Source organism: Triticum aestivum, chromosome 6A (genome assembly GCF_018294505.1).
Source record: "Triticum aestivum cultivar Chinese Spring chromosome 6A, IWGSC CS RefSeq v2.1, whole genome shotgun sequence".
Taxonomy (NCBI): Eukaryota; Viridiplantae; Streptophyta; class Magnoliopsida; order Poales; family Poaceae; genus Triticum; species Triticum aestivum.
Window position 1 is genome coordinate 523,799,170 of NC_057809.1, and position 13,772 is coordinate 523,812,941.

The 13,772-nt window shown below is 42.6% G+C and overlaps 3 protein-coding genes across 3 annotated transcripts; 2 read left to right on the plus strand and 1 right to left on the minus strand.

The window, feature by feature from the left end:
- Positions 1-1,285: 1,285 nt before the first annotated feature.
- LOC123129672 (uncharacterized) lies at positions 1,286-4,041 on the plus strand. Its single transcript, XM_044549742.1, has 3 exons — positions 1,286-1,492; positions 1,619-3,230; positions 3,662-4,041. Exons 1-3 carry the CDS (start codon positions 1,286-1,288, stop codon positions 4,039-4,041), a joined length of 2,199 nt encoding a protein of 732 aa, XP_044405677.1.
- Positions 4,042-4,442: 401 nt separating this feature from the next.
- LOC123128270 (H/ACA ribonucleoprotein complex subunit 2-like protein) lies at positions 4,443-7,962 on the minus strand. The gene is made up of 4 exons (XM_044548239.1): positions 7,753-7,962; positions 7,592-7,661; positions 6,771-6,876; positions 4,443-4,781 (listed from the first exon to the last, which is right to left on the minus strand). The coding sequence occupies exons 1-4, from the start codon at positions 7,865-7,867 to the stop codon at positions 4,620-4,622; spliced, it is 453 nt and encodes a 150-aa protein (XP_044404174.1). The 5' UTR covers positions 7,868-7,962; the 3' UTR covers positions 4,443-4,619.
- A 51-nt stretch (positions 7,963-8,013) lies between these two features.
- LOC123128269 (uncharacterized) lies at positions 8,014-11,437 on the plus strand. The gene is made up of 9 exons (XM_044548238.1): positions 8,014-8,266; positions 8,366-8,512; positions 8,903-9,220; positions 9,427-9,513; positions 9,622-9,708; positions 9,814-9,957; positions 10,356-10,453; positions 10,668-10,878; positions 11,107-11,437. The coding sequence occupies exons 1-9, from the start codon at positions 8,251-8,253 to the stop codon at positions 11,196-11,198; spliced, it is 1,200 nt and encodes a 399-aa protein (XP_044404173.1). The 5' UTR covers positions 8,014-8,250; the 3' UTR covers positions 11,199-11,437.
- Positions 11,438-13,772: the final 2,335 nt, after the last annotated feature.

Genomic DNA, 13,772 nt, shown 5'->3' on the forward strand with positions numbered 1-13,772 from the left:
AAATCGAATGAGCACTACCACATGCATAGACGGATGATCTAGTTCAACACAGCAGCTCAAATCATAGCAAGAAGTTCAATAACTAGCACAAATACTTGCATACTCCCTCCTTCCGGTGAAGAATGTACATCTAGAGATTTTAGGACAAATTATGAAGTCAAGTAAAAATGCATTGGAAAAGTGCAAGACATCAATCTCTCTCCTCTTTAATTAACCAACCCCCAATGAGCTAAGTGCATATAGAAATTAAGAAGATCATGTGTAGATTATTATTGGTCTTAATTACCGTGTGATGAGAGAGAAGTATTTTTTTTCTACTTTAAAGTGCATTGGAAAGATAGAAGTACACTCTTTTGTGGACAAATTTTGAAGCCAAACGTATACTCTTTACCGGACGGAGGGAGTACTACACATCAAGCATACTACCAATCCATCCGTCACCACTAGCAATCAATCGTTGCCGACATGAAAAAGCTCCTAGCATGCTTCAGATCCATCACCACTAGCTACTAGAACATCACACTTACATAGATCGGCAGATCTACTCCTACCACATACTCACAAATCTATCTAGAACTAGTAGAGAGAAGGGGGTGAATGAACTCACAAATGCCATCGGAGCAGCCGTGAAGGAGGCATTGAACACATCGGAGAAGAGAAGGAGTTGAATCGCCACCGCTGTCAACTGGTGGCCGGAGCACTAGCTTCGCTTACCTCGCCGTCGATGTGGCTCCGCGCCGGTGGGAAAACTCGAGAGGGGGGAAATGGTGACGGGAGTTTTGCTGCTGTTGTGAGGCTGGCTATATAGTGAAGCCATGAAGGCACTGATCACGTCGGAGAAGAGGAGTCGTCGAATCACCGCCGTCGTCAACTGGTGGCCGGAGCACTAGCGCCGCTTACCTCGCCGTCGATGTGGCTCCGCGCCGGTGGGAAAGCTCAAGGGGGGAAATGGTGACGGGAGTTTTGCCACTGCGGTGAGGCTGGCTATATAGCGCAACCGTGGAGGCGCTGAACACGTCGAAAAAGAGGAGTCGAATTGCCGCCGCCCATCAACCGATGGCCAGAGAGTAGCGCTGTTTACCTCATCGCTGATGTGGCTCCACACAGGAGGGAAAGCTCGAGAGAAGGGAAATGATGACGTGAGTTTTGCCGCTGCGGTGAGGCCGACCGAATCGGCTGGCGGTGACACCAATTCGTGCGTTCCTCATGGGCCAAACAGCACATTTTCCTTCGGCGCGGGCCTGTCTGAGCCTAATGTGATCTAAAGGTTGCTGGACCTGATGGCATGCCTGCAATCTTTTTTAAGAGATTCTGGGGCACTGTAGGAGAGCAAGTAACCAAGGAGGTGCTCAAGGTGTTGAGAGGTGGTGAGATGCCTGAAGAGTGGAACAACACCATGATAGTTCTGATTCCAAAAACAACTAGACCAGAGAGATTGAAGGATTTGCGACCCATCAGCCTCTGCAATGTGGTCTACAAACTAATATCAAAGGTAATCACCAGAAGATTAAAAAACATTTTACCTGAAATAATTTCCCCCAATCAAAGCGCATTTGTGCCTGGACGCATGATATCTGACAATATTCTTTTAGCATATGAAATGACTCACTTTTTGCAGAGGAAGAGGGGTGGAAGAGTAAGTTATGCTGCTATCAAACTTGACATGAGCAAGGCTTATGATCGAGTTGAATGGAAGTTCTTGCAAGGAATCATGTTGAAACTCGGTTTCAATAGAAGTTGGGTGCAGCTCGTGATGAATTGTGTGACAACGGTGAAATACCAAATCAAAGTTAATGGGGACGTCACAGAGATAATTATTCCTGAGAGGGGGCTTCGTCAAGGTGGCCCTCTCTCTCCATATCTCATTCTTTTATGCGCTGAGGGCTTCTCAGCCATGTTACAAAATGCTGAGATGAATGGGAGGTTGAAAGGAATCAAATTATGTAATACAGCCCCAAGCATAAGTCATCTTCTTTTTGCAGATGATTCACTTCTTCTCTTAGAAGTAAATGCCGACAACAGTCGCGAGCTTAATCAAATTCTGGACTCCTATGAAGCTTGCTCGGGCCAGGCTATAAATAAGGAAAAGTCAGCCATCTTGTTCAACAAGAATACAAAGCTGGAGGACAAAGAGGAGCTCATGAATCAGCTAAATATTGCTATAGAAGGCTTCTCCGGAAAATATTTGGGTTTACCATGCTATATTGGTAGATCAAAAACCAAAGCTTTTGAATATATCAAGGAAAAAGTATGGAAAAGGTTACAAGGTGGGAAAGAAAAATTGCTCTCAAAGGCCGGTAAGGAAGTCCTCATCAAAGCTGTAGCGCAAGCAATCCCTGTTTATGCGATGGCATGTTTTGACCTCACCAAATCTGTGTGTGAAGATGTCAGCTCAATGATTGCGAGGTTTTGGTGGAGTCAATTGGATAAAGAAAATAAAATCCACTGGGTTGGATGGGACAAGCTCACAAAACCCAAAAATGATGGAGGGCTGGGATTTAGAGACCTATATTCTTTCAACTTAGCTATGTTGGCAAGGCAGGCTTGGAGAATGCTACAAAACCCATCTTCCCTATGCGCTCAAGTGATGGCTGCTAAATACTATCCAAATCAGAATCTGTTACAAGCGAGGCCAAGAGATGGCATTTCATATAGTTGGAGAAGCATTTTGAAAGGAGTGCAGGTGTTGCAAAGTGGAATCATATGGAGAGTAGGAGATGGACGCAATATCAATATATGGGCAGATCCTTGGCTACCAAGGGGTGTTTCTAGGAGAGTAACATCTCAGCAAGGTAGCCATGTTATCACAAATGTTTCAGATTTGATTGACCCTACCTCTGGCACATGGGATTTACAACTGATTGATCAAACTTTCAACAAAGAAGATGTAGAGGTAATTGTCCAAATTCCGATCCGAGAGGGTGCTAAGGACACTCCTGCCTGGCATTTTGACAAAAAGGGTATATTTTCAGTAAAATCTGCATATCAAGTAGTGTTGGAAAACCAAGCCAGGAACTCTGCACATGGTGGAGCTTTGTCATCAAGTAAGAATGATCAGCATAGGATAACATTTTGGAAGAAACTATGGACGTTGCCCTTGCCCAACAAGATCCTGCACTTCCTATGGCGACTGGCCCATTATAGCTCACCTCTAAGAATGAAACTACAGAATAGAGGAATGGAAGTGGATACAAGATGTCCACTATGCCATCGAATGGATGAAGATGGAGGTCATTGTTTCCTAAAGTGCAAATTTGTCAAGGCCGTTTGGAGAACTGCATTGTTGGAAGAAAGTCGGATGCAACTTCTCAATTGCCCAAATGCCATCTCGATGGTGGAGGATATCTTGCACATGAAAGAGGAAAAATGTCTGAAAATATGCATCCTTTTGTGGTTATGGTGGTCTGAAAGAAACAGAACTAATCAAGGAGAAAGGATTAGGACCGAAGAGGAAATTATATATTCAGTTCAGCTGCACTTGTTGGAATACAAAAAATACATCAAGCAACAGAGCAAAATGTGCAGGCTGTAAACCAGGTTTGGTGTCCTCCGCCTGATGATTTCCTTAAAATTAATACTGATGGAGCCTTTAGGCTATCAACTAAATCAGGAGGGTAGGGTTTTACCATAAAAAATAATCATGGAATTGCACTAGTTGCAGGAGCAGGGAGTTTGGAAAATGTTGTTGAACCACTACAAGCTGAAGCTCTGGCCATGCTCTATGCTGTGAATGAAGCGTCAAGAATGGGGTGCCAAAAAGTCATCTTAGAGACGGATGCAGTTGCTCTAAAGCAGGCGATTACAAGCGACCTGTACGACTACTCAAGCCTAGGCGTGCTGTTTAAAGAGATAAGAGCAGTGTTGCAATCAGCTTTTCAATCTTGTAAAGTAGAAACCTGCTCACGGGCATGTAATATTTCTGCACACTGTTTAGCTGCTCATGGTGTATGCATGGAGCGGAAGAGCTATCAGATTTGGCTTGATCCGTTTCCGAGCCATGTAAAAAAACTTGTCGCTGGGGAGTCCAGCTTGCCTGGGTAATGGAATACATTTGTGTTTCAAAAAAAAATGTGATCAACCAAACGCTACATAAACGAACTACAAAAATTTAGAGGGTCCAACTATGAAAAAGGCATCCATTTCTTCTCTTTCCCCCTATTGGAAACATCTGTTTCATGCCACTTCCACTATACATCCTCTATCAGTCATAGAAAATTTCTGTGTTTGTCCAAAAGCACAACTGCAGAATTTCTGTGTAGGACATCCATGGCACCTCGCACTGCATTTTCCCCATTCCTATCAAAACCCTAAGATATTGCTTGCTCTCGGTGGTCCCAGACAACCAATTTTTAATATTAGCTACTCCACAGAAGCGAACATGGCTCGAGCGCTCAGGTAATCACATCTATGCAACATCAACGATAACGATTTGCTCACCGATATTAGTTAATAGTGCACTATTTTTTTATCTAATCGCCAACCGAATAGCACAGTACCAGACTCACGATGCTTAAAGCTGCCTGATAAACACGTCGATCACTAACAAGGATAGGGTGACAAAATCATGCTACATAATACAGACAGAAAGATATTCATGGTTCCTCCCCATGGAAATGTTCTCAGAACAAAGCAGATGTAGCCTCAGCAACTTCAGATACAACCTGCTTGTATTCCGATTCCAGTTTCTCCTTCACCTCTTCAGTGATCTCCCCCTTGGCTGGCTTGGTCATCACCAATACGCAGCAGGTGGGCCTCTTGGTGGTCCCCGCAGTCGCAAGCTCCTGTTAAAGGGAAGCAACCACAATACATTAGCTTAATCTCAAGGCAACAGTGACATCCATCAGTGCAAGTATAATCACAACATACGACGACCATCTCCTCTGCTTCACCATCATATTTGTTATTATTCCTTCAAATTTTGTGGTGATACGAAGGCAAATAACTGGTAGCTGATACTATGCATTTTACTTTCCAAATGTGTCACGTTTCTTAACATCATCAGGCTTGGAACGGTTTCACGCTTGCATGTAACATGGGCCATGTACAGGCGCAAGACAGACTTCTCAAGGAAACCATAGACAATGAGTAGTGCTGTGGCAAATGGGTAACAAAAATGGACCAACATACAAACCCAATGAAGAACCCTATGCTGTCAAGACCTGCCAGCAACCATCTTGGTCTGCCCAGCTTAGAGTAGGCCATAGGGAAGAATAATGAGATAAGACCCATGTAAGGTACTAAGGCAGTTGTACCTAAGTTTGCAAAAGGATTTTAAAGGGTGTGCCTTTTTCTCAATTAGACAACACACTGGGAAGAAAAATAACAGCAATTGACAAGACAACTATGTGATGCTCCTTAGTTGCTATGCACCCACAGAAACATTTTTTTTAACTTGTTCACTCACGTTATTTATTAAAATGCAAGGATAGAGCCTGGCTCCAATTCTGGTGAAATAAAAAGCAACAACCTTAACTTCCTAATTGGAATGATTCCCCGCTCTAATTAGATGTTAAAAATAGGTTAGTGTCGGGCGCGGGGAAAGGTTATGTGATGATGCTCCTAGTTGCTATGCTCTCCCACAGAAACATTTTTTTACCTTGTTTACTCACGTTATTTAGTAAAATGCAAGGAAAATACACCAAGGTGGTTATAAAGACACACTGGTTGCTGACATATATTTCGCTGGACAATAGAGTAGATATGTAAAGCCAAATATGCAAGTTTTTTTAACATCAGGCCTGTAAATGATTTATGTTGGCCTGTGATGTGGGCTTGGTACAGCAATACAGTTACAAATATATACATCAGGAAAACATGCATGCTATCTCAAATGAGCATGCGGAGGCAAATGGGTGACTCCACTTATCAAACATTTTTTAACCCAATATAGATCTTCTGTGTCAGACTGATAGATAAGCTGGTAAAGCGACAATCTTAGGTCTATATCGACTCAACAGAATGCAAGGTGCAAACATATGATTTAGAACATAAACTGTCTGATTCTAATTCAGCTATAGTAAAGTGGACAAATAAAATGTCAAGAGATGTTTCTTTTCTCATTAGCTCCAGCACAGATAATTGAATAGAACACTTGAAAAGCAAATGATAAGACAACTACATGGTGCTCCTTAGAATGTGATGTGCCCAGGGAGGGGAACATTGCAAGGTACTAAAAGTAGAGAAAACAAATAGCTTTCAACTCGATAGCGTGGGCATTACTACTAGCTATCAGAAAGACAGAAGAGAGCTTTCTTTTGATGTTCAAACAATTAGTTGATGGTGAGAATCTACTCCCACCGTTTCTTTTTAGTCCGCATATAATGTTTGGTCAAAGTCAAGCTTTGTAAAATTTGACTAACTTTATAAAAAAATATAAACATTCACAATATGAAATCAATATTATCATATGCACAATGAAACGTATTTTCATACCATATAGTTTTAGTATTGTGCATGTTCATATTTTTTATATAAGTTTGGTCAAACTTTGTGTAGTTTGACTTTGACCAAATCTTATATGCAAAGTAAAAAGAAACGGAGGGAGTAATAACCAAATAAAAACTATGTGAAAGATCCAAACAAATGAAGAAAAAATGTGCGCCAGTTGCACCACTTTGTTGACTTGGTCATCATAGCATGAAGCATCAACTGGCCAGGATTTTAGGTTGTTAAGGTTATAAGGAGACACAGTAATTGCAAATGCGTGATAAGATACAACTCATTGATCACAACCAACTAAACATAAATATTGGAGCGAAAATGCAGCATACCTCTTTTGATGCCACATATATGTATGGGACATTAGCTTCCTCACAAAGTATGGGAAGATGTGTAATCACATCGATAGGAGAGATGTTTCCGGCAATTACACACAACCTGCATGAAACAGAACAATATGTGTCAATGAAATTAGGCAAGTCAAGCCACTGAATGCATAACATAGATAATGACACAACCAGTCCTTGACTTCATGTAGTGGCAAATGGGCAATCCCATCATCAACAAGAGTAGCACACTAAATCATTCAGTATGTACACTGTATGGATGTTTTAAATGACACATATGAGACCAGGTCTCACGGTTAGCAGGTGAGACCCGTCCTGATGGATGACACGTGGCATTCACAAATCACAAAGCATCTAATCTCCCCCCCACCCCCTGATTTTAAGTGGGGGGTGGGGGATGCTTTGTGATTTGTGAATGCCACGTGTCATTCAGCAGGATGGGTCTCGCGTGAGACCTGGTCTCATAGAATTCTTTTCCATGACATATGCACTACACTACTAGACACAACTTGCAAGCAAGTCAAATAAATGCACGACATGTTTCAGGGAAGAGTTATCTGCCCTTGGTTGATTGCTATTACCAAGTATCACCCGCACCACACTTAGCAACAAGTTCTGACAGAGGAATTAAGCCCAGAGCTCTCTAGGACAATACCATACTACAGTGTACTGCATCTAAAGAAATATAAGAGGTTTAGATCACTAAAGTGGTGACCTAAACGCTCTTATATTTCTTTACAGAGGAGTACTAATTACTCCTACCAGCAGGGACTATACAGTAAACGAGTAGAGCTGGAAATACCAACCCTTTGCTCCCACGACGGATGCTCTTGACCACCTCCTTGACCCCGCGCTTCAGGCACTTGGCCTCCGAGGCTGGCAAACACGCGGACAACAACCACATCATGAATGAACCCAGGAAAGCTTGATTTGGGCCAAAAAAGGGAACGGGGACAATCACACGAACCTCGGCGAACGAGCTTGAGGGTTTTCTTGGAGAGCTTCTTGCCGGCGAGCGGCTTGGCGATGGGGGCCAGCGCCACCGGGGTCTTCTTCTTCTCCGTCTCCGTGTCGCTCCCCATCGCCGCTGCTGCTGCCGCCGCCGCCGCCGCCTTGGTGACTTCGCGGGTTTAGGTGGGTGGTGGAGCTAGGGTTTTAGGACTCGGCACGCGAAGCCGCTCGCTATTAAAAGGGGCTTTGGGCCTTTGGAGGTGTTTCCACTGGAATGCGGGCCCGGAAACAAATTAGGCCCACCTGTCAGAATGCTCGTGGGCAGTTGAGCCCGGTAGAAAGAAACCCCATTGAGACGCCCAAACCCTACCGCGCCTCGCAGCTCCCGCCTCCCGGACGCCGACACCCAGCAGCCGCCGCCGGCGCCTCCGCCCGACGCCGACGAGGGCTTATTCTCCACCGATTCTCTTCGTGTTCCTCCTCGTGGACGCTTCGTTGCTGATTTGTTCTCGGCATGGGCAAATCCAAAGGTGCGGAAACTTTCCCCTTTATGCACGCACCCTGTTGCTTCTCGATTGAATCAGTTCGAATTTGTGAGGCGAAAGTAAAAAAAATGCGCTGCTTTGTAGACAAGAAGGCCTCGCGGGAAGCCAAGGTTGATAAGAAGCTGGCGCTTGGGCTTGGAGTGAAGAGGAAGCAGCTGAAGAAGAAGAAGGATAGAGTTTTAGATGCTGCCGTTGAGAGCGAGGGCGCTGCCGGACATGCTATCGCGGAAGGTATTCGCAATCCCTGCCATTTTGTTTTGGATAATTATGGGTTAAGCCCATCCTAGAGTGAAGTTTGTATGCTTAAAAATGTCCATTCATCGCCCCAGCAAAGGGTAAGAGAATGATCCAGTGGTACATCGTCAATCACGGTTGTAGAAACGTAGAATGGTATGACAGAAAAGACATTCTGATAACCTTCGAACTCATCGGTGTCTCATGTGCACGGCAAAATAGCTTGAGTTCCGTCTCATTTCCTGAGCGCTTGTTAATTTTTTGGTTCCAGCTCTTTGAGTTGTTTATTAGGCCCTACTTATGACTGACAACTATTGTCAAAGCGTGAAATGGAACTATGTCTTGTAGTATAATGGTTTATCTCTTATCGTTGCTTCTTACATATAGGAAGCAAGAAGATTGTATTGGTGAAGCAAAAGAAGAAAATTAAGCATGCCAAAGTAACAAGCTGTTGTACCAAGGCTCATAATTTGGTGACTCTCAATGAGGATGAGGCAACACCTAAGCTGAAGAAGAAGAAGAGCAAAAAACAGCTAAAGGAAAGCAAAAGTCCTGTTGAGGTACAAAGTCCATTGGACAGTAATGATGCTGGAACACTTAAGCTGAAGAAGAAGAAAAGGAAGGTGAAGGAAGGGAAGAGCTCTGTTGAGCCCAATGATGCAGATGATATCCTGCATGAAAATCTCGATGAAGAAACTCTAAACGGTAAGATTGCTTCTGAGTTGCCACTTTGTCTGCTGTGCTACCTTTCAATCATGATGAGTAATGTTGATATTTTTCACATTTATTCTTGACAAATAGTTTTTCATCTGTGCAAGCAACTATGGCCTTTTCCTTTTTTTTATCGGTAAATAGTAATTCCTGAAATTTTCTTTTCACTAATAATAGATGTGCATATATATTTTATGCAGCTGATGTCAACCAACTTCCAGCAGAGAGTGAAGTTATGGATATTGGGGAACCAGAAAAGGCAAAGAAACGAAAGAAAAAAAAGACAGGTAGGCTGCTGTACTTGTATCCTAAACAAAGTTTTTCTCAATTACCAGCTATCTGTTGCATAAATATTTTTGTTTCACTAACAGTAGATGTACATATAATTTATGCAGCTGATGTCAACCAAGTTGCAGCAGAGAGTGGAGTTATGGACATTGGGGAACCAGAAAAGGCAAAGAAACGAAAGAAAAATAAGACAAGTAGGCTGCTGTACTTTTATCCTAAACAAAGTTTTTCTCAATTATCAGCTCTCTATTGCATAAATATTTGTGTTTCCTGACATGCATTCTTTTCATTGGACGCAGAGAAAGTAAAGCAATCTGGGGAAGTCAACAGGACAGATATGCAGGTATCAGTTAGAGAGGACAATTTGGAGGTGCATGAAGTTGATACCGCAAATGTTGCTGAGATTGCATCAGTCGATGAAGACTGTTCCAGAGGAATGAAAAGTAATGTCTACACTTCTGGTTTTTTGTTGCCGAAAAGATGTATTTCACTAGCATATATAAAGACCCACTGTCTAGTGTCCACAATGAAAAGGACAGAATGTATTGTGTCCAAATACACTTCCAAGGAATATCATTTCTTAGACTTGTTTAAATCAAAAGATTCATGCGAGCTAATTTCATCATGAAACTTACAGATCTATAAGTCTAGCTTGTTACAATCAGCCTAACTGTTAATCATATGCAGTGCGGACTGTAAGGGCCCTTATTAGTTGATATTGTGCTCAAATGAGTTCCACAGTGTTTATGTATCTTTCCTTTTTATACTGGAACCTGCAAATTGATCCACCAAAGTCCAAAATGGCAAATACTGATATGTGGTGTGACTGGTGTCTTGTCAGAATGGATCTTGGAGTACAGACAGAAGCGGCCAGGCTTGAAAGTCTTGCAGCAAAATATAGATGTGTTTATAACTGCACATGAGGAACAACAAGAGCGGGTGCGTATTTTCCATTCATTGAACATTCAAGAATCTGAAGTCAACTGTCCTGATTTATAGCTAGCTTGTTCCGTAAATATTCATTGAATATCTGAAGTTATTTTGCAAGTTGAGACAAGTTATTTATTACAGGAAGAATTTCCCCTATGTTTGTTTTGGCATAGCAACTGCATCATTGTTGTTTTGTCATGTGGTACCTATTTGATTAATTCAGGAGAAGAAGGAAAGAGAGGCAGCAGCTGCAGAAGATGGGTGGACAGTGGTGATGCATCATAAGGGTCGGAAGAAGACTACAGATGCTGAAACTGGAACAGCGGTTGGCTCTGTATCTCTGGCTGCAATGCAAGAGAAAATGGCTCAGAAGAAACCCAAGGAAGTTGGTCGGAACTTCTACAGACATCAGAAACGAGAAGCTCAAATGAGTGGTATGTCAAAAAGCATTTTTATGGATTCCCTATTTAACCATTGGTGCAGTTTAACTTTAATTACTCCTAATGCTCAGTACATGTATGATGCATTAGAATGTAGACTATGTTCAGCGCTGTAGTTTGCCATGGCAGTCTTGTGACTTTCTGTTCGGTGCATTTTTATGCAACTTGAGTGTGGCCACAGATAACTGCTAGGAGAGCTACTTACCTGTATTTGTTGTGCAGAGCTGGCGATGCTGCAGAGCAAGTTCGAGCAGGACAAGAAGAGGATACAGCAGCTGCGGGCTCAAAGGAAATTCAAGCCTTACGGATTTTGAAGGGGGCTCCTCCATGGAGAGGCAGTGTTCGTTCCACATCACTCGAGACCAGCCGTCGCTGGAGTGCTGGCTTGGTTGCTATGTTGAACGTGCACCACATTCCTTTTTTTGACAGAAAATGTTGCATCATTGGACAAATGTACCATGCTTCTTGACTGGGAACTGTGCCAGTCGTGTACAATGGCTTGAACATTCGCAGCAAATGCATTATTGGTTATCTGGCCCATTTTGTGGATCAATACTTGTGCTGTTGAGGAGCTGAAGGTGGTCGGTGAGGCAGTCGCTTAGGTTCTGCCTTCCTGGGGATTATGATGTCTCGGCAGTCGGCACCCGTGCCGTGTCTCTTGTGCTTTAATGCAAGCGTACTGGTCAATTATTTCTGCTCCTTTTTAACAGAAAAATCAGGCGCTCTACTCATTTCAGTAACAGAAAAATTGCCTGGGTTCATGGGGGATAGGTCGGAATTGTAGCGATGTGAGTATTTGATTTCTAATTTCTAGGGTTAAGGGTAGTTGTGATTTGGGGATTTTAAATTTCATCTAGTTTGCTTCATAATTGTGATTTGTTAGATCCCCAATACCATGCATGTCTTCATTTTTTGTGGATGGCACAGATGCAGGAGGTTTTTGGGATGTGCAGGACATGTTCATGGTGTGTATGCAGTTGATCTGTTCATTTAGAGAGAAGGCAATTTCATGAATTACTTTGGCCACTAAATATTCTTCAGCCAGACAATGTATTTTGTGTTAATTAGTGTTTTTCAGTTAGACAATGTTGTGTAGCTAGTAGGAATTTATTTGTTATCAGTTGTCCATTTCTATAGTTTTATGAATTTTGACCACTGATTATTCATTCATCCATCCATACTTAGAGAACGAACTATGTTTTGTTCAGAATAGGCAATGTAGGTGATGTTGGTCCGAGGTTGTAGGAATTTATGCAATCAATTGTGTTAACTAGATGTTGTTCTATTAATTTGTAGGAAGGAGAAAGTTGTGATTTTATTCAACGAGTTGATTTAGAGTGGCCACGAACACTAAAGAAAGCACCGACCAACTAGGGACATGTATGAAAGTGAGAAAGTATGTAGAGTTAGGGATAGTCTTGAGCATCTTGAAGAAAAGTTTGAGTTATCTAATGGGAGAAGAAAGCTTCAGGTTGAGCATAGGAATGTGCAAGATGAACTTAAGAAAGTTGTGGAGGAGAATCAAGTGACACTAGCTCTAAAGACTAAAGCAGAACATGCTTGATTGAGGTAAGGGCATGATTGGAGCATAAGAGAGTTCTGGATGGGGCAACTTCAAATTTTCGCAAAGTGACGAGGATCAAGGCAGAGAGCGGGACAGTGATAGACTGTTGAGAAGAAAACACTTGAGTACATGGTTGCATGCTTTCTTAAAGAGAAAGATGGGGAGCATGGCAAAAATTAGGAAGATAAAGGAAATTTTGTGATGAGTAGTTATGTCCAAGTTATGTGATAATTTTTGAACTAGTAGTTATGTTCTTATGGCAATGTCCCCAATTTAATTGTGTGCTAGAGCTTTCAAGATCTCTGTCCATTCCATTGAGTTAATTGTGAGTTGAACTATCCATTTCCAGAATGATGTTTATATTGAGATGTTGATGAACACATGATGTTGAATGTAGTGTTGATGTTGATGTTACTGGTGATGTTGATTGTTGTTGAACAAGTGATGGTGATTGTTTCAGCCTAAACTGAGCACTACCACCCCTGTATTCCGGTCATCAATTCAACATAGAAATATATGGCTATCATCATGACCACATACATAGCAAAGATATATGACCATCATCATCACAACATCACAAACAAGGCAAAACATGCACTTGCACAACATACATATCTATCAATCTAGTTACGCCACCGGTTCAAAGCAAGTTCACAACACTTGCACTAGCACCACAAGTTCAAAGGAAGCTCACAGGAAGCTCACATCACAAAATGATCATGCAGGCCTATAGTTGAGTTCCAACACTAACACATTGCTAGTGGAACCACCAACCACCACTAATACATTGCTGGAGCCCAGTGGCAGAGCTACACAAGATTGGTTGGGGGGGGGGGGGGGTGGGGGGCAAGGGAGAAAATGTCCAATTCTAGGGGGGCAAAAGATGTATTTATTCCAATCTGCACCTCCATATAAAAATTTCTTCACAAAATTTACCAAACCTAGGGAGGCCATGGCCCCTGCAGGGTTGCATGTAGCTCCGCCAATGCTGGAGCCTACCATAGCTGCCCACACACTCCTCACCTACAATCCTCTCAGGGCCCAAATCGGATCCGCCACACCACTACACACCCTCTGGGCATCACCATTGCACTTATTCCCGAATCACTTATGCGGGTCTCTAGCGGCAGCCCGCTTACCGCCGTGAACCTCGTTAATTAGTTCACCATTGGGCATAAATTGAAATTTAACACTAAAGTTATATTGTGGTATATACACTACTAGGGAAAAGCCTAGCAGTAGCGCGGGTTAAATACTTATCAGTAGCGCGGGTAGCCGCGCTACTGATACGACGCTACAGCTAATGCTTATCAGTAGCGTGGTT

Coding starts and splice junctions, on each gene's coding strand:
- LOC123129672 (XM_044549742.1), top strand. CDS start 1,286: ATGCCTGCAATCTTTTTTAAGAGATTCTGGGGCACTGTAGGAGAGCAA. Junction 1,493..1,618: donor TCTACAAACTAATATCAAAG/GTAATCACCAGA, acceptor CACTTTTTGCAG/AGGAAGAGGGGTGGAAGAGT. Junction 3,231..3,661: donor TCGAATGGATGAAGATGGAG/GTCATTGTTTCC, acceptor CACTAGTTGCAG/GAGCAGGGAGTTTGGAAAAT.
- LOC123128270 (XM_044548239.1), bottom strand. CDS start 7,867: ATGGGGAGCGACACGGAGACGGAGAAGAAGAAGACCCCGGTGGCGCTG. Junction 7,662..7,752: donor CCTCAAGCTCGTTCGCCGAG/GTTCGTGTGATT, acceptor CGTGTTTGCCAG/CCTCGGAGGCCAAGTGCCTG. Junction 6,877..7,591: donor ATCCGTCGTGGGAGCAAAGG/GTTGGTATTTCC, acceptor TGTTTCATGCAG/GTTGTGTGTAATTGCCGGAA.
- LOC123128269 (XM_044548238.1), top strand. Junction 9,514..9,621: donor ACGAAAGAAAAAAAAGACAG/GTAGGCTGCTGT, acceptor TAATTTATGCAG/CTGATGTCAACCAAGTTGCA. Junction 10,454..10,667: donor ATGAGGAACAACAAGAGCGG/GTGCGTATTTTC, acceptor TGATTAATTCAG/GAGAAGAAGGAAAGAGAGGC.